This window comes from Anopheles gambiae, chromosome 3 (assembly GCF_943734735.2).
Source record: "Anopheles gambiae chromosome 3, idAnoGambNW_F1_1, whole genome shotgun sequence".
Taxonomy (NCBI): Eukaryota; Metazoa; Arthropoda; class Insecta; order Diptera; family Culicidae; genus Anopheles; species Anopheles gambiae.
Genome location: NC_064602.1, coordinates 53,578,033 through 53,603,532, shown reverse-complemented (window position 1 = coordinate 53,603,532; position 25,500 = coordinate 53,578,033). Strand labels below are relative to the sequence as shown.

Sequence of the window (25,500 nt, the reverse complement as noted above, 5' to 3'; positions counted from 1 at the left end):
GTTAAAAATGATTTCGTTGGGCGTGAATCCTGTTGAGGAGTGAACTGTTTCGTTGTATAGTGCTGTCACTACTTTTATGATCTCCGGAGAGCTTAAATCTCTGAACTTGTGTTTATTGGTGTTGAACAATTCTATAATTGTACTGTGTGTTCGCTCTACCTGTCCATTGGTTTCGGAGGATGAAGAAAATTCTAATTCTGTTCCTAAATTGGCTAAAAATGATTGAAGTTGAAGACTTCTAAATGTGGTTTCGTGATCGCAAATAATGTTTCTCGGTGCGCCAAACGTTGTAATAAAATGAGCAAGAGCTTTTCTTATGTCTGTCAAGTTCCTGGACGGAATTTCTATGGTTTGTAAAAATTTTGAAAAAGCACATACGAACGTCAAGTAGTTGTGTTTGTCGATTCCAAAGATGTCGATGTGAACGCGACTGAAAGGGGTTGTTTCAATAGGTCGGGGTGTGATTTTGATGTTATACGGTTTGCGTTCATACTTGTGTACGTTACAGATCTTGCAAAGATTAATTAGCTTTTTAATTTTTGTCATCATGTGTGGAAAGAAATAGCATCTTGTTAGTTGATTATGAACTTCGTGAATACCTCTATGGGCGCGTTCGTGTTCTTTAGCTATGATGATGTCTTGGCGTTGTTCGTTACTAACGTCTTCTACTTGTAAGTGTGTAAGAACAAAATGTCCATGTTGGTTGAAGTATTGTCGATAAACGGATTGAATGAGTGAAATAGTTGATTCATCCGGTGCCATAATCGCGGTTTGTTTGTTATTGTGGAAATTTTTTAGAGAATCTAGTATTGTTAATTCGTCAAAATCATTTCTGCAAATAATTGCTCTTTTATAGTTGTTAAAAGGGGTTTCCGTAATGTCAGTTGTTATATGGGATTTTCGGAAAATTATCTGATTTCTGTAGTAATTGATTGGTCTCTCGGAGAAATGGATAAAATAATCGTCGGATGTATCAGCTGAATGCATGGTTTGTGAATCAGAGTTAGTATTGTTCGGTGAGGGGTTATTATGCTGAAGGGATTCTGAAATAGATGATGATTCTTCGAAGTTGACGTCAATTGTATTGGAAACATTGTTCTTAGGAGTGCCTGAAATGGAAGAATCTTGGTTAATATTGGTATTTGTAAGAATTTCCGTTTTCCTGCTTAGCGCGTCTGCTATTACGTTGGCCTTTCCTTCCTTGTATTGGATGTCGAAATCGAAATTCTCGAGTTCTAGGCGCCAGCGAAGAATTTTTGAGTTTTTAGTGGATGTTTTGATGAATGTAAGAGGTTTATGGTCAGTAACGAGTGTGAATTTATGACCATACAAATAAGATTTATACTTTTGGACAGACCAAATAATCGCTAAGGCTTCTTTTTCTGTAGTGGAGTATCTGGATTCGGCTTCGTTTAATGTTCTACTTCCGAATGCAATTGGTCGCTCTTTTCCTTCTTGGATTTGCGATAAAACTGCGCCAAGAGCGTAGTTGCTTGCATCGGTTGTTAGAATGAACGGTCTTTCGAAATCAGGGTATGCTAATATCTGATCCGAAGCGATAATTTGTTTTAGACTCTTGAAAGATGTTTTATACTCTTCATCTTGCGTGTTTATCTTAGTATCCTTTTTTAGGCATTTTGAAAGAGGTTTTGTTAATTTTGAATAGTCTTTGATGAATCTGCGATAGTAGCCTGATAAACCTAAGAATTGTTTGATTTCTTTCTGTGTTGATGGCAGTTTCCATTCTAGGATTTTGGTGATTTTATCTGGATTCGGTTTTATACCTTCCTGAGTAATAACATGTCCTAAAAATTCTGTTTCTTTTCTAAGGAATTCGCACTTATCTAGTTGAATTTTGAGGTTAAATTTTGAAAGCCTTTCTAAAACTGTGTTTAGATTTTCTATGTGGTTTTCCAAGTTTTTACCGATGATTTTAATGTCATCGAGGTACACGAAACAAATATTTCCTATCAGTCCTGTTAGCACACTGTTCATAGCGCATTGAAAAGCAGCTGGGGCGTTTTTCAACCCAAAAGGCATTCGATTGAACTCAAAGTGGCCTTGTGCTGTAGAAAACGCTGTCTTCCCTTTATCGTTAGAATCCATCTCGATTTGGTGGAATCCTGATTTGAGGTCAAGTGTTGTAAAATAAACTGATTTACCCAAACTGTCTAGTATTTCTTCAATTTGTGGGATGGGGAATTTTTCGTCAATGGTCTTTTCATTCAACTTGCGGTAGTCGATTACTACTCTTATTTTTCTCTTTCCCGAGGCATCAACCTTTTTGGGGACTACCCATATTGGCGAGGAATAGGGGCTTGTCGAATGGGTTATGATACCATTTCGTAGTAGTTCATTAATCTGTTCCTCTACGTCATTTTTAAATGCGTGTGGATATCGATATGATTTTGTAAAAACTGGTGCATCATTAGTGGTAGTTATTTTGTGTTTAACATCTGGTGTAGCTGAAAGTTTTTCTCCTGCTTTTAATAGAACGTTCTGATTTTTAATAATTGTTCTAAAAAGATGGTCTTTTTCCAAAGTTGAAAGATGAGATGTACGAATTATCTCGCTCAGCATTTCGCTTGTAATTTTTGATTCGGGTTTCATGGGTAAAGGAGTAACAGTTTCGAAATTATTTACTGTAATTTCTAACGCTTTATGTTGTATATTAGGGGGTTTTGGTCTATTTGTCTGTAGTAAAATTGTAGTTTTTTTATTTTTGGCTGAGTATACGCCTGGCTGAACTGTAATTTTTTTACAAAGTTTAGTCGGTTCGTAAACAATCCATTCTCCGTCCGTCCGTCCGTTATAGTTTTTCTCGTTAGAAAAATATTTTTCAAATGGCATAATTACTTTTGAAATTTCAAGTGTTTGATTTCGGTAATTGAGAATAGCTTCATTTTCTGCTAAAAATTGTGAGCCAATCAATCCATCGAAAAAATTGTGGAATTTTAATTCGTAATATTTTTGTGAGGGAATTTCCTTGTATAAAAGGTTTGTTTTTCCGCAGGTATCTATAATTTGTTTTCCCACTATGTTAGTGATTTCGATCTGTTTGATTTCCTTTTTTGTTTTTAAAACACCTTGTTGGATAAGATTCTTATTTGCGCCGGAATCGATCAATAGATTGAGACCTTGTTTAGTGCGTGAATATGGGAGATATTTGTATTTCTTTTTGGAATTTAAGTATTGTTTTTCAGACTTCCTGCTAGGCGAAAATTTACTTCGTTAAAATGATCAGTTTCATCATCACTGTCACTGTCATTGGACTCTTGTTCCGTTTCAACCTCGTTGTTGTGGAATTGCTGTTTATTTTGTGCGTATTTACTGCGCATTGAAGCATCTACATCCATTGGTTCAGGTTTATCTGAGTTTTTGATTGAAAATTTCTTTTCTGAAATGGCTTTAGTTGGTTTATTATAACTGGTACTTTCATTTTGGCTGAATTTATTCTTAAAAGGTGGTTTATTGGATGGGGTTTGAACATTTTTGGTAAGGCTGCCTGCATTTTGTTCTGTCGCTTTGAACTTACAAAGGAATGCATACGCATCCTCAATGTCTTTAGGTCGAGCGGCTTGGGCGTGCCCAAAGTAATTTCCTCTAAGTCCAGCGATGAATGCAGCAAGTGCGTCTTCATCAATGAATGCATTGATTGCAACCCAATTTGTGCGGTATTGTTCGTTTTGTTTTGCAAGGGTTTTAATATTTTGCACAATTTCTTTAGTTTGGTGGTAATATTTGTGAATACTCATCCCATCGGTCATTTTATTTTACCACATTTGGCATTTATAGGTGGACAATTCTTGTCGGTCACCTAGCGAAGAAATTAAAATTTCTTTAATTTCGTCGAAATTTTGTGGACTTCCTGAAAGACATAGGATGTCTTTTGCTTTTCCACAAATTTTGTTTGTTACTGCAGTAACGTACATTTGGTACACTGCTGCAGGTACTAGGTCTTTAAACAAAGCTAGTGTGTTATCGGCGGTTGATAACCATGATGCTAGTTGTTTCCGATTGCCCTCAAAAGTTGGCAATGATTTTATAGGGTCAGGAATGCGAAAATAATAGTCAAATGCCCTATTATTACCTGCATTACTTGATGAGGTACTTGCGCTTAGCGCTGTGTATTGGTTCTGGAGGGAAGTGATGGCTCGCATCATCTCGACCAATTGTGTTGCGATCTCTTCCATTTTGTCTCCTTCTGTTTCAAGATTATCGGAGGTTGAAAGATCTCTGTGAGAATCGATCCTTTCAGTTGCTTTCATGTACGAATTTTTCGTTGTGTACGACACTGGGTTGATCTCTTTCTTTTCTTTGTATCACGGGCCCTATCTGGTAGTACTCCCACGATGAGAAAAAGCTACTCCTATCTGGTAGTAAGTCACTTTCTACCTAAGAAACCTATCTGGTAGTATTTCCTAAGGACGCGAGTAAAACTGGTTTTTCAAGCACTGATTTCCACTGAAACACTGTTGCACTTTTTATGAAAATAAAAGAATTACTTACGATTTTTTTTCTTGCTGTCGTGTCGCGGGTTCGTGATTTAACGATGCTGGTTTTCCTTCCAGGTGGGTAACTGCGTGGGGGATCCTCAACTCCTCGGCGGAATACAGCTTCGATCGATGTTGTCTTGCTGTGTTGCTCCGGATGCGTTGGATAACTTTTATCACTTGCGGGATCACTTTAGTTAGAGTTTTTCCAGTCTCTTACTTTTCCACTTTTGACACAATTACACTCACTTAAATCACTCCGGACGGCTGCGCCAATTATAAGTGCAAGGCTTCACGTTTCATAAAAAAAACTTTATTGCTTAAGCGCAAGCGCTTCTTACACTGAGCTGATCCAAATTACAACTAACTTATTTCTTAAATTCTACAATGCACCTAGCCTTCGATTCTACCCTATAGCTGCTGACTCTGCATATCCAGTATGCGCGTGTCCAAGTGCCGGTTCCCGTTGCTATGCGCGTCATGTTGCTATGCGCGCGTGTTCCGGTGATGCGGTCGTTGCTCGGTGCGCGTGTCCACGTGTTGGCTTCTTATTACGTGGACTCAGCTATTCGGTCTACGTAACTATATCTTTAAGTCACAACCCAAGTGACATTTGCTCGAAACTGTTTTCCCATCTCTGCTCGATTACTCGATTAGTACTCGATACGCTTGAAATTGTGGATTTGTGTATGATCAAGTGTGTTGAAAGGGCCAAGATTTGGTGTGTTTGTAAATTAGACGTTCCTCTATCGATGGACGATGCCGTCGAGCTCATTTTTCATTCATGACTATGGTTTTTTGATGAAAAACCAAAGCTAGTTTTGTGTGACGCTAATCTATAAAAATTAATATTATTTAAGTATAAAATGGGAACATGACCAACTATAACGATGGGACACATCGTTTCCGAGCGAATCTAGAAGAAAGTAACGAAAAAGCCGCATCACATTTAATTTTAAAGAACTTTTTCTAAATTCCCTTAAACTGGTGCAGTTTAAGGGAAGTTTAAGGCTCCAGTTTAAGGGAATTTGCTCGAATTCCCGATTATTCGTGCTGTAAAATGTCAGTTGGGTATATAAGACGTCGTAAATCGGTTCTGATATGAGTCTGTTATCATGATTTGGCTATTTGGGACAGTCCGAGTAGTTCGGACATATCATTCCAGAACAGAGTTGTTGTTCCAAACATTTACAGGAAAAAGATACTGCAACAATTCCATCGCAGTCATTCGGTCATGGAATGGTGCGAATGAAATCCATTTCTCGCTGTTTCGTCTTCTGGTCGGGAATAGATGTCGATATTGAAAACTTTGTCCGGCGTTGTACTTCATGTTGCACTGCTGGCAAAGAACCAATCAAACAAAAACACCTGAATCTTGGCCTATGCCGGAAAAGCCAAGGTCACGTGTACACGTGGACTATGCCGGTCCTGTAGATGACGTGTATTTTTTGGTTATAGTTGGTCCATACACAAAATGGCCAGAAGTATATGCAACCAAAACTACAACAGCAAAGACAACTATCAAGTTTTTTTAACACAATCATTTGCAACGTTTGGTGTTCCAGAAACTAAAGTCTTTAATAATGGTACGCAGTTCACCAGCCTTGAATTCCAAGCATTTTGCAAACAGTTGGGTATTTGTCACATTCGTACTGCACCATACCATCCGCAGTCAAACGGTTTGCAAGAACGTTTCGTGAACACACTAAAGCGTACATTGCGAAAAAATCGAGCAGGAGGAGAGATTTTAAATGAAGCATTGCAGACTTTTTGCAAGTTTATCGAGCCACACCTAAACCAGAAGAATCTCCAGCTGAATTGATGTTTCAGCGGCCTATTCAAACAGTTCAGTCATGACTACTACCTTCAGAAAATTCTTCGGTAGAAAACTCTTCGTTCTTGGAGAAGCGGTTTATGCACAAGTCCACCGCAATAGTTCCTGGGAGTGGAAACCGGCATCAATAGTCAAACGAGTCGGTAGAGTGAACTACAACGTATTTTTGGAAGACAACCAGCGATTTATTCGCTCAGATGCAAATCAACTGTAGATGCGTCTATAGGAGGAAACATGGTGTGGAAATAGAAATTGTCACGACACTGGAAATTTGGTAACTACAGTAGAACGTCGATTATCCGGGCAGCTCGGAACCGGACCAAGGTGGATTTAAAAATATCAGGCGGTGGACTCTACCCACCCGCTGCGCAAAGCGACGGAAGAAATCATGGAGTTCTGAGAATTTTATCATGTCCTCTTTTTCTCTCCAACGGCAAATTTGTCGAGCAGCTCGTCGAGCTGCCCGTCCCTGGCTCCGCCTCATACCCCTCGCCTGAGCGCGCTGCCGAAGGTTTGAATGTGTTGGTGCGTCAGACGGCCAATCGCTGTCAGCCATCGTCCGTGCTTTTTCCCTCCATAGCGCTATCTCTTTCGCGCGTGTGGACAATGCTCGCGAGCTGTTGTGGCGCCTAAAAATGCCGTTAACAAACATTGCGGCGATGAAGTTGCATTTTCACAAATCAAACCAAAAAAGCGCAATGAGTTCAAACGCTGCCACGTAAAAATGACTACGGAATCGCTAGCGCACGATGGAGGGTTTGCTGTGTAACGCGCAGAACCCTAATTCGCTCTAACACGTTTCTAACACTAAGCTTTTGCTTTCGTCTGTTGTGGATTACATAGATATGCTAAGCATCCTGCGCATGATTATGAGTGTGCGTGTGTATGCAAAACTGTCGCCAAATGTAATTTCTTCCGGAATGTTATGATCCATCGGTCAAGCCTTCCTTTCTTTTGTTCATGAAAGGCGGAAAGACGAATTGAGGCCCCTGAGGAGGGGGTACTGACACACAGCTGTTGGAAGATTGAACGGTATACTTAAATTGCCGGCAGATGGGGGGGGGGGGAGGGGGGTGCCCATGGGACCCCTACGATCATCGGTCACAGGCCCTAAAATTGTAGTAGCCATGGGGGAAGGGGAGGTGCAAATGGTTCTCCAGCCACGGAGCCCCAACGACCATCTTTCCGGGGGCCCTTATCGCTAATACTCTGTCCACTTGTAGACATACGGCATACTACAGCCTAGAGATCATCGGCGACCGCCTAGTCCACCTACCGTTAGATCTGCCGGTGGTTCATGACGGTGTTTTTGTGGAGGTTCATCCCCCGCGTATGCGTATGCACCGGGCAGAAGACAGTGTGGCAGTATGCAAGTTGCCCGCACCGTCATCTCACATCTTAACAGCATGTCCGTCATGGGTTCTAACCGCGTATGAACCGTCCGCCGTAGCAAGGGCTGACTATCCGGCTACGTGCTACTCAAGACTTGAAAAGGCCGGCATGATCGCGTTGGTTATTACCCCAATAATAATAATAATAATACTAATAAGAACTTAGCATAGCAGTCCACACTCGGGGAAGGTTTTTGTTTTGACTTTGGTGCTGCCGGGTCTACTGCTGTGGCGCGACAAATGCACGGAATGCACTCGACCAAAACATGAGCCTACCGATCCGAACCCATTCCAAGGCATTGCCGGTCAATCGCCGTCATGATAACTACTCCAAACCAATAAGCCACCAGATTCTGGACGGACAGGTGCAGCACCATACGCGCACCGTAATAAACAAATCCAGGATCCTCTTTTGTATGGATTCAATTCAAAATGTTGTTTCCACTTGCGTCCGCTAGCTGAATTGGAAATAAATGTGCTACATATCACATGCACGTTCGCTTCGATCGTGTGCCTTTTTAACACCCCCAACAGCAGAGCCGATCGCAAAGATGCCAATGCCAATGGTTGTGTTGTCTCTCAAGTAGCGAGATCGAAAATGCATGGACTTTGTAGCCGCAGCGGATGAAAATGTACCCATCAGAATCAAATAGTTCTGGGGTTTCCAAACGCACGCACACATACAAACACGCGCGCAAACTCACACACACACACACACAAACAAACGCGCGCGCGCGCACGCGATAAGGCACCTACGAACGCGCGCACGCGAGAACGCACCTACGAAAGCGCGCACGCAAGCACGCACCCCCCACCAAACCCCCCTCCCCATCCGCTAACATCAGCTATCATATAGCGCATCCTCATCCCTAGCGCCGGACGGGGTGGGGGATCGCGGCATGATAGAGTGAACGGTCACTTTCCCCGCGCTGTGTGCGTGCGTGTGTGTGTCGAGACCCAAAAACTCGAAACAGATTTCGGCAAATTAAAAAAAAAATATAACCACTATACACTGTGCTACATGATGCATAGAAGGTCGTTGAAGCATCAAACATGTTCAAATTAAAAAATATTAGATTAGTGTTAGACGTTCTCCTACGCTTGTTTTAAATAGGCTTCTTCACCCTCAACTGGCAGGGGCATCGAATGGTCTCATCAGCAGCGGCACGAAATAAAATAAACCATCAATACACCGATAACACTCTGAATCCCAATCCAACTTCTCCCACAGCGTCTCAAGGTCACACACAAATTAATAAATGCTAACACCCACCAATAACAATACACAACCGCAATGCACATATATGAATCAACGCATACACCACAAACACCCAATCAGCTGGCGGCGGAAGGCACGGGCAGAAGCGCAAGTAAGGCAAGGCAGGGCGAGGGAGGGAGAAGAAGCGGACGAAAAAATGGGCGCCAATTTTTTTAAATTTTTTTGACCGTTTTTTTTTTTTTTGCTCCGCCGCCGCCCGAACTGTCCGAACTGTCCGAACTGCCCGAACTGCGCGACCCAGCGCAGAAATCGCTGAAAAACAGCGCGGGAGACCAGGCCAAATCTGCGCTGGCCAGCGCAGATTTTGGTGCATTTTCTGCGCTGGAAACTGCTCGAATTTGCGCAGCGGGATTTATGGCGGCGGAGCAAAAAAAACGGTCAAAAAAATTTAAAAAATTGGCGCCCATTTTCTCATCCGCTTCTTCTCCCTCCCTCACCCTGCCCAGCCTTACTTGCGCTTCTTCTGCCCGTGCCTTCTTCCGCCGCCAGCTGATTGGCTGTTGCGGTGTATGCGTTGATACTCATATGTGCATTGCGATTGTGTATTGTTATTGGTGGGTGTTAGCATTTATTAATTTGTGTGTGACCTTGAGACGCTGCGGGAGAAGCTGGATTGGGATTCAAAGTGTTATCGGTGTATTGATGGTTTATTTTATTTCGTGCCGCTGCTGATGAGACCATTCGATGCCCCTGCCAGTTGAGGGTGAAGAAGCCTATTTAAAACAAGCGTAGGAGAACGTCTAACACTAATCTAATATTTTTTAATTTGAACATGTTTGATGCTTCAACGACCTTCTAAGCATCATGTAGCACAGTGTATAGTGGCAATGAAATTTTTTTTTTAATGTGCTGAAATCCGTCTCGAGTTTTTGGGTCTCGTCACACACACACACAGCGCGGGGAAAGTGACCATTCATTCTATCATGTCGCGATCCCCCACCCCGCCCGGCGCTAGGGATGAGGATGCTACAAGAAAGCTGAACCAACCGTTCTACCGATAAGGTAGCCGTAATCGATCATGCGTGGAGGGGGGGGGGGTGGTCTAGTGGGGGGAGGGGGAGTGCCCCAGCCAACAATTTCCGAAGGCGCCCCGTGTAAAAAATTTTTACTTTAAGCTTTCCTTAAGTTTTTACACTAGCAGCAGCTAAAGTAAAAACTTTCAGCACGGCACAAACCGACGCACACATTCAAATGCTTGGATTGCTGGTCCTGCTTACGCATACATTTGTATTTATCCCTCCCCTTATATTTTCGGATTGCTGGTTGTAGTAGTGACGCTTTTTCTTTTTGCTTTATGCACACTTTCGCATGCTATTTATTGGTGTTACTCTTTCCACATGCGTTTTGGCACACTCACACTCTGTATACGGCAGGATGCTTCACCCCTTCCAAATGCTGCGGTTGCTTTCTGTTACCCTTCCTCTCGTTCTTCCTTCTACCCTCTGCGCTAGGATATCCTCGACTGGTGCTGCGCGTGTTCAGCCGGCGCCTGTCTGGAAATGACGTCACGGACTGGTGCTGCGCATGTTTAGCCGTATCCTAGGCGTCCTTGAAGTGCGCTCTTCTACGAAAGAGCTGTAATGAAATCTGTTGATGAAAATTAACCAATAATTAATCCATGTTTTTTTATAACAAACTAAACAATATTTTGCACATAGGATTATAGAAACGCTTACCTTAATATTTTAAAACCGGACACCGTTTTCCTTCCGTCGATCGTTTTGCGGGATGTTGGCAACCGTCGATTAACATGCGCGTGCACTGTAACTTTTTAAACGACAAGTGTTAGTTGAATGTATCCATTGAAGCACACACGAGGATAAGAAACTTACCTTAGAAATTTACAAGGATAATTCATTCCATAATTGAAGAAGAAGGAACACGGCACAAAACGTAAACGATCAAAGTACGGGGCACAAGAAATCACACATCACTCCAACACATCCTTCCACAGTGAAAGTTCTGGACAGACTGAGGATGCCTAACACCCGGATGAGCGCGATAGCAGAAAAATCATGGGAGATCGAGAGAGATGTGTAGTCTCGGTTCAGCGGAATACGCATGCAGATGCATGCGTGTGTGTCACTCGAAGGATATCGGTTTCCCCTTCTCCCGTTTTTCGTTCATTGGCCACACGATCGGCGTTGTGCCGTCCAAAATCTAGAGAAAGAAGACATGCTCTCTCGCTTTGGCACACAGGAAAGTTTTCCTATAGCTTCGGTTTTGCTGGTTGGGGCGTGCTTGCGCGACTTCGGGGGTGCGTGCTTGCGCGGCTTCGGGGGTGCGTGCTCGCGAGCGCGCTTTCGTGGGTGCGTGCTGGCGTGCGCGCTTTCATGCTCGCGGGCGCGCGTACGTGCGTGTGTGTGTGCGTGCGTGCGTGCTGGCGTGCGCGCGTTCATGCATGTGTGCGCGCGCGCGTGTGTGTGTGTGTGTGTGTGTGTGTGTGTGTGTGTGTGTGTGTGAGTTTGCGCGCGCGTGTTTGTGTGTTTGTGTGTGTGCGTGCGTTTGGAAACCCCAAAACTATTTGATTCTGATGCGTACATTTTCATCCGCTGCGGCTACAAAATACCACGCATTTTCGATCTCGCTACCTGAGAGACAACACAACCATTGGCATTGGCATCTTTGCGATCGGCTCTGCTGTTGGGGGTATTAAAAAGACACATGATTTAAGCAAACGTGCGTGTGATTTGTTGCACATTTATTTCTAATTCAGCTAGCGGACGCAAGTGGAAACAACATTTTGAATTGAATCCATACAAAAGAGGATTCTGGATTTGTTTATTACGGTGCGCTTATGGTGCTGCACCTGTCCGTCCAGAATCTGGTGGCTTGTTGGTTTGGAGTAGTTATCATGACGGCGATTGACCGGAAATGCCTTGGAATGGGTTCGGATCGGTAGGTTCATGTTTTGGTCGAGTGCATTCCGTGCATTTGTCGCGCCACAGCAGTAGACCCGGCAGCACCAAAGTCAAAACAAAAACCTTCCCCGAGTGTGGACTGCTATGCTAAGTTCTTCTTCTTATTATTATTAGTATTATTATCGGCGTAATGGCCTACGCGGTCATGCCGGCCTTTTCAGGACTTGAGTACCACGTAGCCGGATAGTCAGTTCTTGCTACGAAGAACGGTTCATACGCGGTTAGAACCCACGACGGGCATACAGATGTGCGGAATGATGGCGGTGTCGCGGGCCCATTTCTATCCAGCGTGCAACTTGCATACTGCCACACTGTCTCCTGCTCGATGCATACGCTGCAGGCAGGGGGAAGGATGCACCTCCACAGTAAAAAAAAAACACCGTCATGAACTAGCGGCGGACCTAACGGTAGGCGGACTAGGCGGTCGCCGAAGATTTCTAGGCTGTAGTATGCCGTATGTCTACAAGTGGACAGATTATTAGCGACAAGGGCCCCGGGAAAGATGGTCATTAGGGCTCCGTGGCTGGAGAACCATTTGCACCTCCCCTCCCCCCATGGCGACAACAATTTTAGGGCTTGTGACCGATGATCGTAGGGGTTCTATGGACACCCCCCCCCCCCCCCATCTGTTGGCAAATTAAGTATACTGTTCAAACAGCTGTGTGTCAGTACCCCCTCCTCAGGGGCCTCAATTCGTCTTTCCGCCTTTCATGAACACCTTCCTTTCTTCCTTTCTTTGACCGATGGATCATAACATTCCGGAAGAAATTACATTTGGCGACAGTTTTGCATACACACGCACACTCACAATCATGCGCAGGATGCTTAGCATATCTATGTAATCCACAACAGACGAAAGCAAAAGCTTAGTATTAGAAACGTGTTAGAGCGAATTAGGGTTCTGCGCGTTGCACAGCAAACCCTCCTGCGTAAACTAGCGATTCCTTAGTCATTTTTATATTGCATCGATTAAACTCTTTGCGCTTTTTTGGTTTGATTTGTAAAAATGCAACTTCATCGCCGCAAAGTGTATAAACGGTTTTTTAAGCGCCACAGCAACTCATGAGCTTTGTCCACACGCGAGAAAGAGATAGCGCTATGGAGGGAAAAAGCACGGACGACGGCTGACAGCGATTGGCCGTCTGACGCACCAACACATCCAAACCTTCGACAGCGCGCTCAGGCGAGGGGTATGAGGCGGAGCCAGGGATGGGTAGCTCGACGAGCTGCTCGACAAATTTGCCGTTGGAGAGAAAAGGAAGGCATGATAAAATTCTCAGAACGCCATGATTTCTTCCGTCGCTTTGCGCAGCGGGCCGTTAATTTACCCATTCGAGCAGTTTTGACAGATCCTATTCCTTCCTCTATTTTATTTTTATTTTTGTCGTCCAAATTGTTAATAAATAACACGAAATGTATTATACTACAGTTGAATGCTTTTATTCAATCATTGTCCTTAACTTATACAAACGATTATAATGTATTTTTTAAGCAAACTCGACTTGAACAGCCGCTTCACCCGGAGAAGGTGGTGCACAAATAGCACTAATAAATGCAATTTCTCGGCTGTTTTTTACATTTAACAGTTTTAAACACGCCGCCGATGTCTTCTTCCACTAAAAGATCATTAAAACAATACTCTTTTTGTTCTAATTTACATCCTTTCACTGACAACAAACGACAACACTTCGACAACATTGCTCTAAAATTACTGTTATGAGAGACACGAAATTGCTCGAATGGGTAAATTAACAGAAGGCTGTCTGACTGGGTACCCAGTCAGACAAATCGGATTTAATTTACCCCTATCTTACCGCTAAATTACCGGTAATTTAAGAGTAATTTAATGGTAAATTAACAGTCATTAATTTACCCATTCGAGCAGTTTTGACAGATCCTATTCCTTCCTCTATTTTGTTTTTATTTTTTTCGGCTAAATTGTTAATAAATAACACGAAATGTATTATATTACAGTTTAATGGTTATATTCAATCATTTTCCTTAACTTTTACAAACGATTACAATGAATTTTTTATAGCAAACTCGACTTGAACAGCCGCTTCACCCGGAGAAGGTGGTGCACAAATAGCACTAATAAACACTATTTCTCGGCTGTTTTTTTTACATTTTACAATTTTAAACACACCGCCGACGTCTTCTTTCACTAAAATATCATTAAAACAATATTCTTTTTGTTCTAATTTATATCTTTTTACTGACAACAAACGACAACACTTCGTACCGCTAAATTGCTCTTAAATTACTGTTATGACAGACACAAAACTGCTCGAATGGGTAAATTAACAGAAGGCTGTCTGACTGGGTACCCTTAAAAAAACTGTAAAATGTAAAAAACAGCCGAGAAATTGCATTTATTAGTGCGATTTGTGCACCACCTTCTCCGGGTGAAGCGGCTGTTCAAGTCGAGTTTGCTTAAAAAAATACATTGTAATCGTTTGTATAAGTTAAGGACAATGATTGAATAAATGCATTCAACTGTAATGTAATACATTTCGCGTTATTTATTAACAATTTGGCCGACAAAAATAAAAATAAAATAGAGGAAGGAATAGGATCTGTCAAAACTGCTCGAATGGGTAAATTAATGACTGTTAATTTACCATTAAATTACTCTTAAATTACCGGTAATTTAGCGGTAAGATAGGGGTACATTAAGTCCGATTTGTCTGACACTGCTTCTAGACGACCCAAAAAATCTTCCGCGACAATTTTTGGCGACACTTTCTATCGGTCAAACCGTCCTTGTTTTAGCACGAATGTATGGCTTACTTTGATCGTAATGTCGCGAAACGCGAGCGTTGCCTTTCTGTGAAAATTTCACAAACCCGCGACAATCACGGTTACCTCTGATTTTGTTCTAAAACTGAGATGTTGTTTTAGAACAAAGAGCTCGCAGAAAATTTGTCGCGGTACAAAAGTTGGTCGTTTAGAAGCAGTGTGACTGGGTAGTGCATTTTGACAATTCGTCACTTGACGTAAGGTCACCAGGATTCAAACTTTGTTTACATTTTTTAAATTTGTTTATATAATTTATCTAGGGTAACTGTACCAGTTTTCGGCAGTGTACCTATTTTCGGCAGGGTAGCTAAAAACGTGAAATTCTGCACAAATGCGGTAAAAAATTTCACAAAATACAATTTTGTAGTGAAGATGTACTTATTTGATATTCACATACGAAGTTTCACACCATTTCATTACGTATTTTCCAAAATATCAAATAAATTGTGCTTTTTTTCGGCAGCTTTGCTGTCAGCCAATCGTTCGGCAGGTTTTGTGATTAAGAGAATCAGAACAGTAAAACAATGAAAAAGTGGTGTATATTAAAGATTTTATGCTTATTTAATTTATTCTAACTTGTTCGGAATTTTAAAATCACGATAAACAGGTTATTTTTCACTTTAAATGCTGCCGAAAATAGGTACACAGTAAATGTTCATTTTTGACAGCTCAATGTTGTGGGCTCCTGCCGAAACTCGGAACAATAACACACTTTGAATTTGGCTGAATATTCCTTTTAAAATTGATCAGAACACTACAATGCGTATGTCGACACATAATATGACCTTTCTTGTACCAAATATCACCAATTTTACTACAAACAATGCGCTAACTTAAGAGAAAAATAAATATTTGTAAGCCAGTTCGCACCGTACGCTATAACCATCAAACTGTCAATGGCTGCTCTGTTTAAACGTCGCATCAAAATGGCTGTCAAAACGGACCAAAATAAGCAACATACAATTAATAATTAAAGTGCTTTTTAACACCAATCTTAGGAAAGTAAGAGTGTTAAATTGCTTTAAACATTTTTTTGTACATATTAACATTGATAAAAACTTTTTCTGACCCGTATTTGCGCTGCCGAAAATAGGAACACAGCCTGCCGAAAATAGGAACAAACTGCCGAAAATAGGAGCAAAATCAATGTTTGCATTTTCACGAATATTTATGAAAAAGGGCTTTGAACCGGCAAATAAAAAATATTGTAACATACTATGATAGTTTATCAACCAGAATAACAACACTTTCAAGAAAAATAGTGAAAAATATTGATGTGTGAGCAATTTTTGTGAAACTGCTGCACTAGCCTGCCGAAAACTGGTACAGTTACCCTACCCCATTTTTTCGATTAAATATTCTTTAAACATATATTTTGGACTTTGCGAGTTCTTATTAAGCATTAAAACATGGATTAAAGTGTGTAATTTTGTTTTATTTCGTGAATTTATTCTATAAATCATTATGTTTTCGACATTTTTGATGATAAAAATTAAGGAATCATTATTTTTTTCAATTTTCACATTAATTCCTCATTATCTACGAGCCGCATGGGCAATTTACGTGAGATTAGAACTCTTACTCACATGATTTTAAATTTCGTGCATAAACAAATCATCCAATCTTTTGTTAATATACCTCATTTTTTCGATAAAATCAATAGACACACAAAAATGCACATAATAACAAAGAAATCTGTTCTATTTGCTAAGCTTTGTGTGTGGAAACCAATGGTTAACGGTTTTTAAAATGACGCAAAGTCCCTCAACTATGGTGACTCCCCACTGGCCCTTATCCACCAACTGATATTTTTAATCCACCTTGGCCATGGGGCAAAATGGGCATATGGAAACAAACTGCGAAACGTCAAGACACTGGGGCAATATGGGCCACAACAACTGCGCTTAGGTAAAGGTCTATGCTTTTGCGCACGTTTCGTGAATTGTATTTTCGTTCTATCTTTTGTTTTGCTGGCCAGGAAAGCCCTTAACATTCTTTCAAATATATGTTATCAAAATTAGAACAGTTTTTACACGTTTAAATCTACAAAATCGCATCTTTTGAAGCTATGTCTGTTATCATTATTTAGCACGTGGCCACGGAGCTGAAAAAATGTTGAATTTTTTTTCAACTTTGTCAAAATTGCTTGTCAACTGCAAAAAAGAGCTTTTCTCGTGGCCGCACCAAAAACATACACAAGAGCGACAAAAAGCTCCAACATCTGAATATCATCGATATTTTGTTTAAGAAGCACTAACTAGGTACATAAATCAATTAGAATCATGCATTTTAGCATTATTATCATAACAATGGGTCACAACTGCGCCAAATAGCTGTTTGTTTACGCTTTTTCACGAACGTCAAATTTTGTCAACTTTTGTCAACTTTTTTTCCTGGCTGCTCCAGGTCACAAAATTTTGACAAAAGCTCAAAAAAGTGACAAAAGCTCACATTTTGAAAAATTTGTCAGCATTTTGTCACTCCCGTGGCCTTTCGCTTTGAACTTTTGTCACTTTTTTGAGCTTTTGTCAAAATTTTGTGACCTGGACAAGGACCGTAAAGATATCAGGTCAAGTTATAAGCCCGTTTTGACAGCTAGGTGGAAGAAGAATCGACGAAGAAAACTGACAGTTAGTTTTCCGCGTTTGGCGAACGCTTCAAGTTCTCGAAGGAAAATTTCCATTTTAAATCACGGGCAGTGTTCTAATAAACTAAAATATTCACCCAAATTGATCTCCACCAAATATTAACCATGCAAAACGTAAACAATCCATCAATACATATACAAGCGGAAAACCATCTGTCAAAATCGGAGCCCAGGGGGGGGATCGCCAAAACCGCTATAACTACACCTCATTATACATTCCACCTTGGACCTGGAGCAGCCAGGAAAAAAAAGTTGACAAAAGTTCCAAGGTGGAATGTATAATGAGGTGTAGTTATAGCGGTTTTGGCGATCCCCCCCCTGGGCTCCGATTTTGACAGATGGTTTTCCGCTTGTATATGTATTGATGGATTGTTTACGTTTTGCATGGTTAATATTTGGTGGAGATCAATTTGGGTGAATATTTTAGTTTATTAGAACACTGCCCGTGATTTAAAATGGAAATTTTCCTTCGAGAACTTGAAGCGTTCGCCAAACGCGGAAAACTAACTGTCAGTTTTCTTCGTCGATTCTTCTTCCACCTAGCTGTCAAAACGGGCTTATAACTTGACCTGATATCTTTACGGTCCTTGCCCAAGAGTAACTGCCCATTTTGCCCCACTTGTAGCATTTTTGTATTTTTTGTTATATTAGCAAAAATACGAATTCAATCGCCTTGATTGCTTCAAACAAATTGTAAAGAAATATCATATCTTTAAAAATATATCATGAAAAACTTCAACGCATCTTTGTGACAATGGTTTAAGCTTATTTTCGAAGTGGCAAAAATTACATCAATGTGCTACTAAATCTTATTTTGCATTTTTCCTGGTTAATTGTTATGTAAGGGTTATGAAACTTACATGGCGTTCATAGAACACTCTAATGAAAACATTTTGAACATTGAAAAGAATCTTTGTAGTTAAATAATGCTTATATCGAGGGTTCCCATTTTGCCCCGCTTTCCCCTACGCACTAGGAGTCAAAGTAAATTTCGTGCTCGACAAATTATGCAGCACACATTGCAAAATAGCTTGTAAAACCCTGTAATGTTCAAATAAGAGGGGGTTTTCAAATTGGAGAGGTCCCAAATTTGAGGGAGTTCACTGTAGATGCATCACAAAGCAGAAAGAGCAACCGGCCTCGGTTGCGAATTCGGAAATAGTGCCCGATTTCGAATACCAACCATCGTATGTACGATGTCTGTTTGATAAAATAATAAAAGTACGCCACTATTAATCACATCCATTTCATCATTTGTATTTAAGACTAAAACGTGTGCAATTGAACGATTATCGAGTTGTGGAAGCATAGGTGTTACTAGGTTGAATCTTGCGCATTTATTATGTCCCACTTCTCAATCGCAATCCATTGATTAAATCCCTACCGTCAGCAATACAATCGCAAACGCATGCAGAAAAAACATATCTAGATAGATATTGGAAACATATTATAACTCCAAAGGGATTTGCACCAATATTTTTTTTTTAAATTAACCAGCAGTTCGTAATCAACTTTAAAAGGCTTGTAGTCGAAATCATATTGATTCTGGAATGGCGATGTAATTGTTCTAAAACAGGATATCATCATCGCCTTCGTCAAGAATATTGGCTTGACTGCGCACATCTATACCTTCTTGTAACAGTGCTGCTCTCTTCTCCTCGGCTTTTTTCTTCGCAATACGTTTTTTGTCCTAATGTGATGATATAACAAAAACCGGAAATTTAGTGAAATTGTAAAGTAAAAATAACTTCAGGCAGATCAACTATACGTACCTGAATTTTCTTCAGACGGTAAAATTCCTCACGTTCCAATTCATCTAGCTCGGAGATGATGTATGCCAAAGTACGATCAATTCTTGGAATAATCACTGTAATCAAGTAAAACGGCATATTTTGTCATTTAAGCTACAAACAAAAATTTCCATCACATCATACCATGTTCAATAGCATTTACTCGGCGATTAGTGATTTTAATCACCTCATCTAAAGTAACGAAAGATGTTTGAAGCGATGCCAGTTCTACCAACAATTTTACAGCACTCTGGTAATTCTTTTTTAATTTCTGAAGTTGTTGGCCACCCTTTGCTAATCCAGTTAATTCGTATGTGTCCGAGCCATCTTGGTAGGATTCAAAAACTGGTAGAGTTACTCCAGCAACGTTATCCTTCTTAGTTCGTATCTTAATTTGCGCTTTGGTAACATTCTGCAGAACAACCTGGTTAAAATCGCCGGAGGCAAATTTTGCTTCTGCCAGAGAGAAAGCGGCTTCTTTCATAACTTCACCCATAAGTGTTTTAGTCTGTTAAGTATGCAAAGTAGTCGAAAACGATTGATCAGAAGTTCTGTACAGAGTATGAATAAAAATGCATATTACCTCGATTATCTTGCTTAAAATCATTCGGAAACGCATCTGTAGAGCATCAGCCTTTTTTTTTAGCAGTCCGTGGCCCTTGTGGGCGCCAGCAAGACGAGCTTTCATTTGCATTTGCGCGCTGCAAGCGAATAGAAATATAAAATAGTATTAAGAAAATTATTTCAGCCGAGAATATTTTCTTCTAAGGCTAAACATATCTACCCGCGAGATGGGAAAATAGGAATCCTATCCTTGGATGACATCGTGCGAACTGCGATTTCTCTCGAAAAAATATTAAAAACTTTATTTATAAAAGCGAACTATACACACGCAAATAACACTCACGAGTAGCAAAATTTCAGATTACTCTGGTCACAAGACCATATCATACCGCACACACGCACACAGCTTGGATTTGTGAATGTAGTTACCTATTGAAACATAACTGGATCAATCGTAAATTTTGACAGACTTCCAGACACGGTTTACACTGTCTCAAAAACTATGAGAGTCAAATTACCAGGGTGACCAGAAATAACGATTCCCATCGATTTTTCATATGCCTACCGATCCACAGATGAGCTTCCTACAACAACCTATTTTTCTTTTTTTTTCTACCGACAATCACAGATTTTTTCAAAATACTGACCGAGAAATCATATTACCAATAAATTTGAACACATTTTAACTTTTTTTTATGTTTTTAAACAAAAAGCATGTAGGTTGATTGGGCAAAATGAGCTACTTTGATCTACGCGAAGTGAAATTTTGAACTATTTTTTGTCGCGCGCGACGTTGTCAGTCTATGTCCATTTGAACGATTATGCATTACGGTCTTAGGGCGGTGGCAACCCAAGCGCCACCGATTAAGCTTAAACGACTGGAAAATTAAATATCCGTAGAAAAAAAATGAAAGCTCCACAGCTTCATTGGTTTGATCAATAGATGGCGTATTACCCCATATAACCAAGATACCGAAAACGCCACCAATTTCCTTTCCACCAATCACATTTTAAACGCGCACCTGTGTTAAAATGTGATTTAATTGTGCAAAGGAAACAATTAAACGTGTGTGTTTAGGTTGGTTTGTTGTAAAACATTCATGTGTAATATGTGTATATGTGTGTTTGTTTACTTGCGAATGATCTCTCCATTTCGCTGGTCAGTGCATAGTTTATAGACTAATAATATTGCTGAAGTTGAAGTGCAGTGATGTAAGTGAATGAATGTAATCAATCGAAGAGTTAAAATCCTGTTCAGCATATTGAGCATATTAGCCAACCCTTGACCAAACTTTTCCTCAAAGCATTTTTGGAAAAGGTGGGTTAAGGGTGGGCAAGATAAATACGTCGGATCGGAACTGGCAGCTCCGATTGTTCTAAAATTTGGTGGGTTAACGACTGAATCGACCACCACAAACCCACGTGGGTTTGAAGTGGTTTTACAGTGGGTTAAGGACGATTTGGTTATTTGGGACAACTCATCATTATATTACTATCCTTTTCTTGCAACGTGTTTCGACAAGTTTCATCTTATCATGACCTATATAGCCTTCTAACTTTCTGAGCAAAAATCTTTATGAATGGTCGTGAGGTCAGATACGTGGGTATCAACACCAACGACCGTTACTCAAATCTCACTTGCTTCAGTGCTGCTGGTTTCCTTTGGAGTTAAGTATTTAAACAATCGTATCGCCGTTCTAGTTCTAGCGATGCAAAACTTCAATGCAAAACCATACAACAATACAGAACAAAGGAAATGAGAAAGCTTTCCTCCAAGCGATGAAGCTCTACTGGTTGGGGTATCCCACCAACAGGTAGCGCCACCAGCTTTTTTTTGCTATTTTTAAAATGCATGAATCGTTTGCCGTCTGCTAAACGAAGTCTTCCTACATTCCATTTAGGTAGAGAGCTTGAGTCATTTAAAAGCCGTTTAGTGATCATTTAGTGGATTTGTGGCACTTGGGAACGCTTTTTCGCATGCGATTTTATCGGACGGCCTGTCAAATTTTTATATGCGATTTGACAGATAACGTCGGACGACGAAATCGCAAGTCCGACGTTATCTGTCTAATCCCACATATCCCAAATAGCCAGCTCGTTCTCTATAGCTGATTTAGGGGTGTTTAACGAAAAATCGTTCCGATGTCGTACTTTGTGGCTGATTAAGAGATAGACGGTACTTTCCGGAACTATGGAGCTTTTTAACAGGCACATGATACTCTTTGGAAATTTGCGGCTGATTCCCAAATAACCAGAATTGCTTAAGCAGCTCATTTTGGCACGCTAAAGATCGCTGCTCTAATTCGCCTTTTGCAGTAGATAAACAGCATCAAAGTTCCAGGCGGTCCTTCTAAATAGCGCCTAAGCAGCTTCCTTAAGCTACGGTGCCGGGGATTATTTTTCTTTGTGTTTTATTTTCAAGCAAGCGTCATCGATGAAATAAACAAAAGGATTTATTTTGTTTGTGTACATGTGTTTATTTTTCAATCCTTAATATTCATAAATTACACGAAACGTATCACAATTTACTGTACAATCACAATCACTTGCTTCAAAATCCCTTCTTCAAAGAACTAATCTAACTTGTACAGCAGCAATGAGATGATTGGCGGCGTCTGTCTTTGACACTTTGACAAGACCCACCTTGTACCGATGTCATGCATTAAAAAGCTATGAAGTTCCACCAAGTTCGGTACACGTTCTAAACAAGCCTTAAAGTTCCATCATGAACCCTACACATAGTGTTAATCAGCCGCAAAGTTCCAAAGAGTACCATGTGCCTGTTAAAAAGCTCCATAGTTCCGCAAAGTACCGTCTATCTTTTAATCAGCCACAAAGTACGACATCGGAACGATTTTTCGTTAAACAGCCCTAAATCAGCTATAAAGTACGAGCTGGCTATTTGGGTTAGCACTATGAGTAGGGTTCATGAAGGAACTTGAAGGCTTGTTAAGAAAGGGTACTGAACTTAGTGGAACTTTATAACTTTTTAATGCATGACATCGGTACAAGACGGCTCTTGTCAAAGTGTCAAAGACGGACGCCGGCAATAATCTCATTGCTGCTGCACAATTTAGATTCGTTAATTGAAGAATGAATATTGAGTGAAGTGATTGTGAATCATCAGTAAATTGTGTAAAATATTGTGTAATTCATCAATACAAAGGATTTCAAAATATACATTTTGTGATATTGCGGGGCTTGGCTAAAAAGATTTTGTACTTATTTAGAACAATACAATAATATAATTTATAAATCCTAAGCCCTTTTTGTGTGACCGTCCCGCTCGGACGCCTTATTCGAAGAGAGCACGATCGTCCTTTCGATCGTGCTGAGTGGCCTCTCGGCTCGCTGAGTGACCAGCCAGTCGGAGCCGAACTTTATACGCAGATTGGCTCACTTTCCGTAATTCGCCCTAAAATGCCTCCATAACAATACATATGTGTTTAGACGAAAAAAATCTTGTTGTTTATTTCATCGATGACGCTTGCTTGAAAATAAAACACAAAGAAAAATAATCCCTGACATCGTGGCATAAGGAAGCTGCTTACCCGGCGCTCTAGCAGCAATCGAACAAGACATCGAACATGAAAAATGTATGGGATTTGACATGTTCGATTTGTTGTTTATCAAATCGAACATGTCAAATCCCATATATGTTCGATGTCGTGTTCGATTGCTGCTAGAGCGCTGCCTTAGGCGCTGTTTGAAAGACAGAGCGTTTCTACATACACCGAGAATGCAGCTGAGAAAATAACTGACAGCGTGCTTTGACAGCGACTGACAGCATTTTCGGTGAGAGAATTCTCCTCGGCATGCAAAGAACGATGGAGCTGAGAAAAAATTGAATTGGCAGTTTATAGCGATTGATCAATCATAGTTTGTATTTTTGCCGTCTAATAATCGTAGAAATATTATTAAACAATAAAAGAAACTTTTTTGACTTCATTTTAGCGATTAAAATGGATTTTTTCAACATCATTTTAAAAGTCTCATCTCAGCGCTTTTCAGAGCTTCTACACACACCGGCGTGAGAAACCGATTGTCAATTTTCTCACAGCCATCTCTCACCTTCAGTCTCGGTGTATGTAGAAACGCTCACACACATAGAACTTTGATGCTGTTTATCTACTGCAAAAGGCGAATTAGAGCAGCGATCTTTAGCGTGCCAAAATGAGCTGCTTAAGGGCGGTGGCAACGCTTTTTCGCATGCGATTTTATCGGACGGTCTGTTAAATTTTTATATGGGATTTGACAGATAACGTCGGACGATGGATAATTTAAAAATAATCCAAACTAACATACAAAGTCTGAGAAGAAACAGCAAACAATAAATAAAATTTCGTTTAAAATCATGGTGGAACAGTACACTAAGACAGGCACTACAGGATAGAAATGAAGCCAGACAAATTTTTAATCAAATATTAACTCTAACTCAAATACTAAAGAATTATGGGATTTACTGGGAAGAATAAGCAACAACAACCTCCAAAATAAGGAATAAAACTTGATACACAATGAAGAAAAACAAGCAAAAATATTTATGAACCTTAATTTTACTAAAAACAAAAAATCTAAATTTAGACTACATATAGACCCAACTTTTCCCATGGATAATGAACTAATCAATAAAGGTTTGTGGGAAAAAATTCTTAAACAGAAAAAAATACGGCACCTGGAAACGACAAAATTACATACCAAATGCTGAAACACATAAATGAAGAAGTATTAGAGAAAATAATACAAGATGGAAATAACAAGTGGAAAAAAGGAAAAATAAGCAAAGATTTAAAATCCGTTTAAAATAATAGCAATACCTAAACCGAATAAAGACGTGAACAACCCCAATAATTGCAGACCAATAGCATTATTACCAACCCTCATAAAAAATTTAAATTCTGCAGTATTATTCAAATTAAAAAAAATCATAGAAACCAAAAATATATTACCTGAAAACTCCCTGGGCTTCAGAAATAAAAAAAAAACGATAAACCAATGTATAAACCTTTTTAACAACCATATCAAACACAACCAAAGACAGGACAGAATTTGCGGTGCAATATTTATAGACTTAGAAAAAGCATACAACAAAGTAACAACAAAAATTCTAATTGAAAAAATGATAGCAGTAAACATACCACTACAAATTACCATATGGGTATACTCATTTCTTAGAAATAGAAACCTACAAATAGAAAGCAACAAAAAAATACAAAACATGTTAGTGACTGACGGATTACCTCAAGGAGACGTCATGTCCCCATCACTTTTTAACATCTACACCAAAGACATTCACACAATCATAAACGACACCCAGGAAAATATCATAATCCAATATGCAGATGATTTTGTAATCCTTAGCAGTGGAAAAAACGAAAACGAACTCAAAAATAACTTACAAAAAAGTCTAAACTCCTTCACTCAGGAAATTGAAAAATTAAATCAAGTCATAAACATAAATAAAACAAAATTCATGATTTTTGGAAATAACACTCACAATATTCAGCTCAACATAAAAAACATACACATAGAAAACACAAATACGTACAAATACCTGGGCACAATAATAGACAAAAAACTAAACTTTGAAAAACACATCGAACACATAAGAAATAAAGCCACAACAAGATTAAATTTCTTAAAAATAATAAGCGCTAAACAAATCAACTTAGGTCCAGAAAACAGCCTAAAAATATACCGGGCAACAATTAGAAATATATTAGAAACAGGAGCTCCATACATATCAAACAGCAGGAAAAACAGCATAAAAACCATTAACACC

The 25,500-nt window shown here is 40.0% G+C and overlaps 1 protein-coding gene and 1 long non-coding RNA gene across 2 annotated transcripts; both read right to left on the bottom strand.

Annotated features, from left to right (window-relative positions):
- Positions 1-10,062: 10,062 nt before the first annotated feature.
- Positions 10,063-11,117, bottom strand: LOC133393352 (uncharacterized). The gene is made up of 3 exons (XR_009766115.1): positions 10,830-11,117; positions 10,674-10,764; positions 10,063-10,584 (listed from the first exon to the last, which is right to left on the bottom strand). It is a non-coding gene; the product is annotated as an uncharacterized LOC133393352 (long non-coding RNA).
- A 7,479-nt stretch (positions 11,118-18,596) lies between these two features.
- Positions 18,597-20,213, bottom strand: LOC1278594 (V-type proton ATPase subunit D 1). The gene is made up of 5 exons (XM_318202.5): positions 19,939-20,213; positions 19,738-19,855; positions 19,299-19,662; positions 19,137-19,231; positions 18,597-19,054 (listed from the first exon to the last, which is right to left on the bottom strand). Exons 1-5 carry the CDS (start codon positions 19,977-19,979, stop codon positions 18,932-18,934), a joined length of 741 nt encoding a protein of 246 aa, XP_318202.4. The 5' UTR covers positions 19,980-20,213; the 3' UTR covers positions 18,597-18,931.
- Between the last annotated feature and the right edge of the window lie 5,287 nt (positions 20,214-25,500).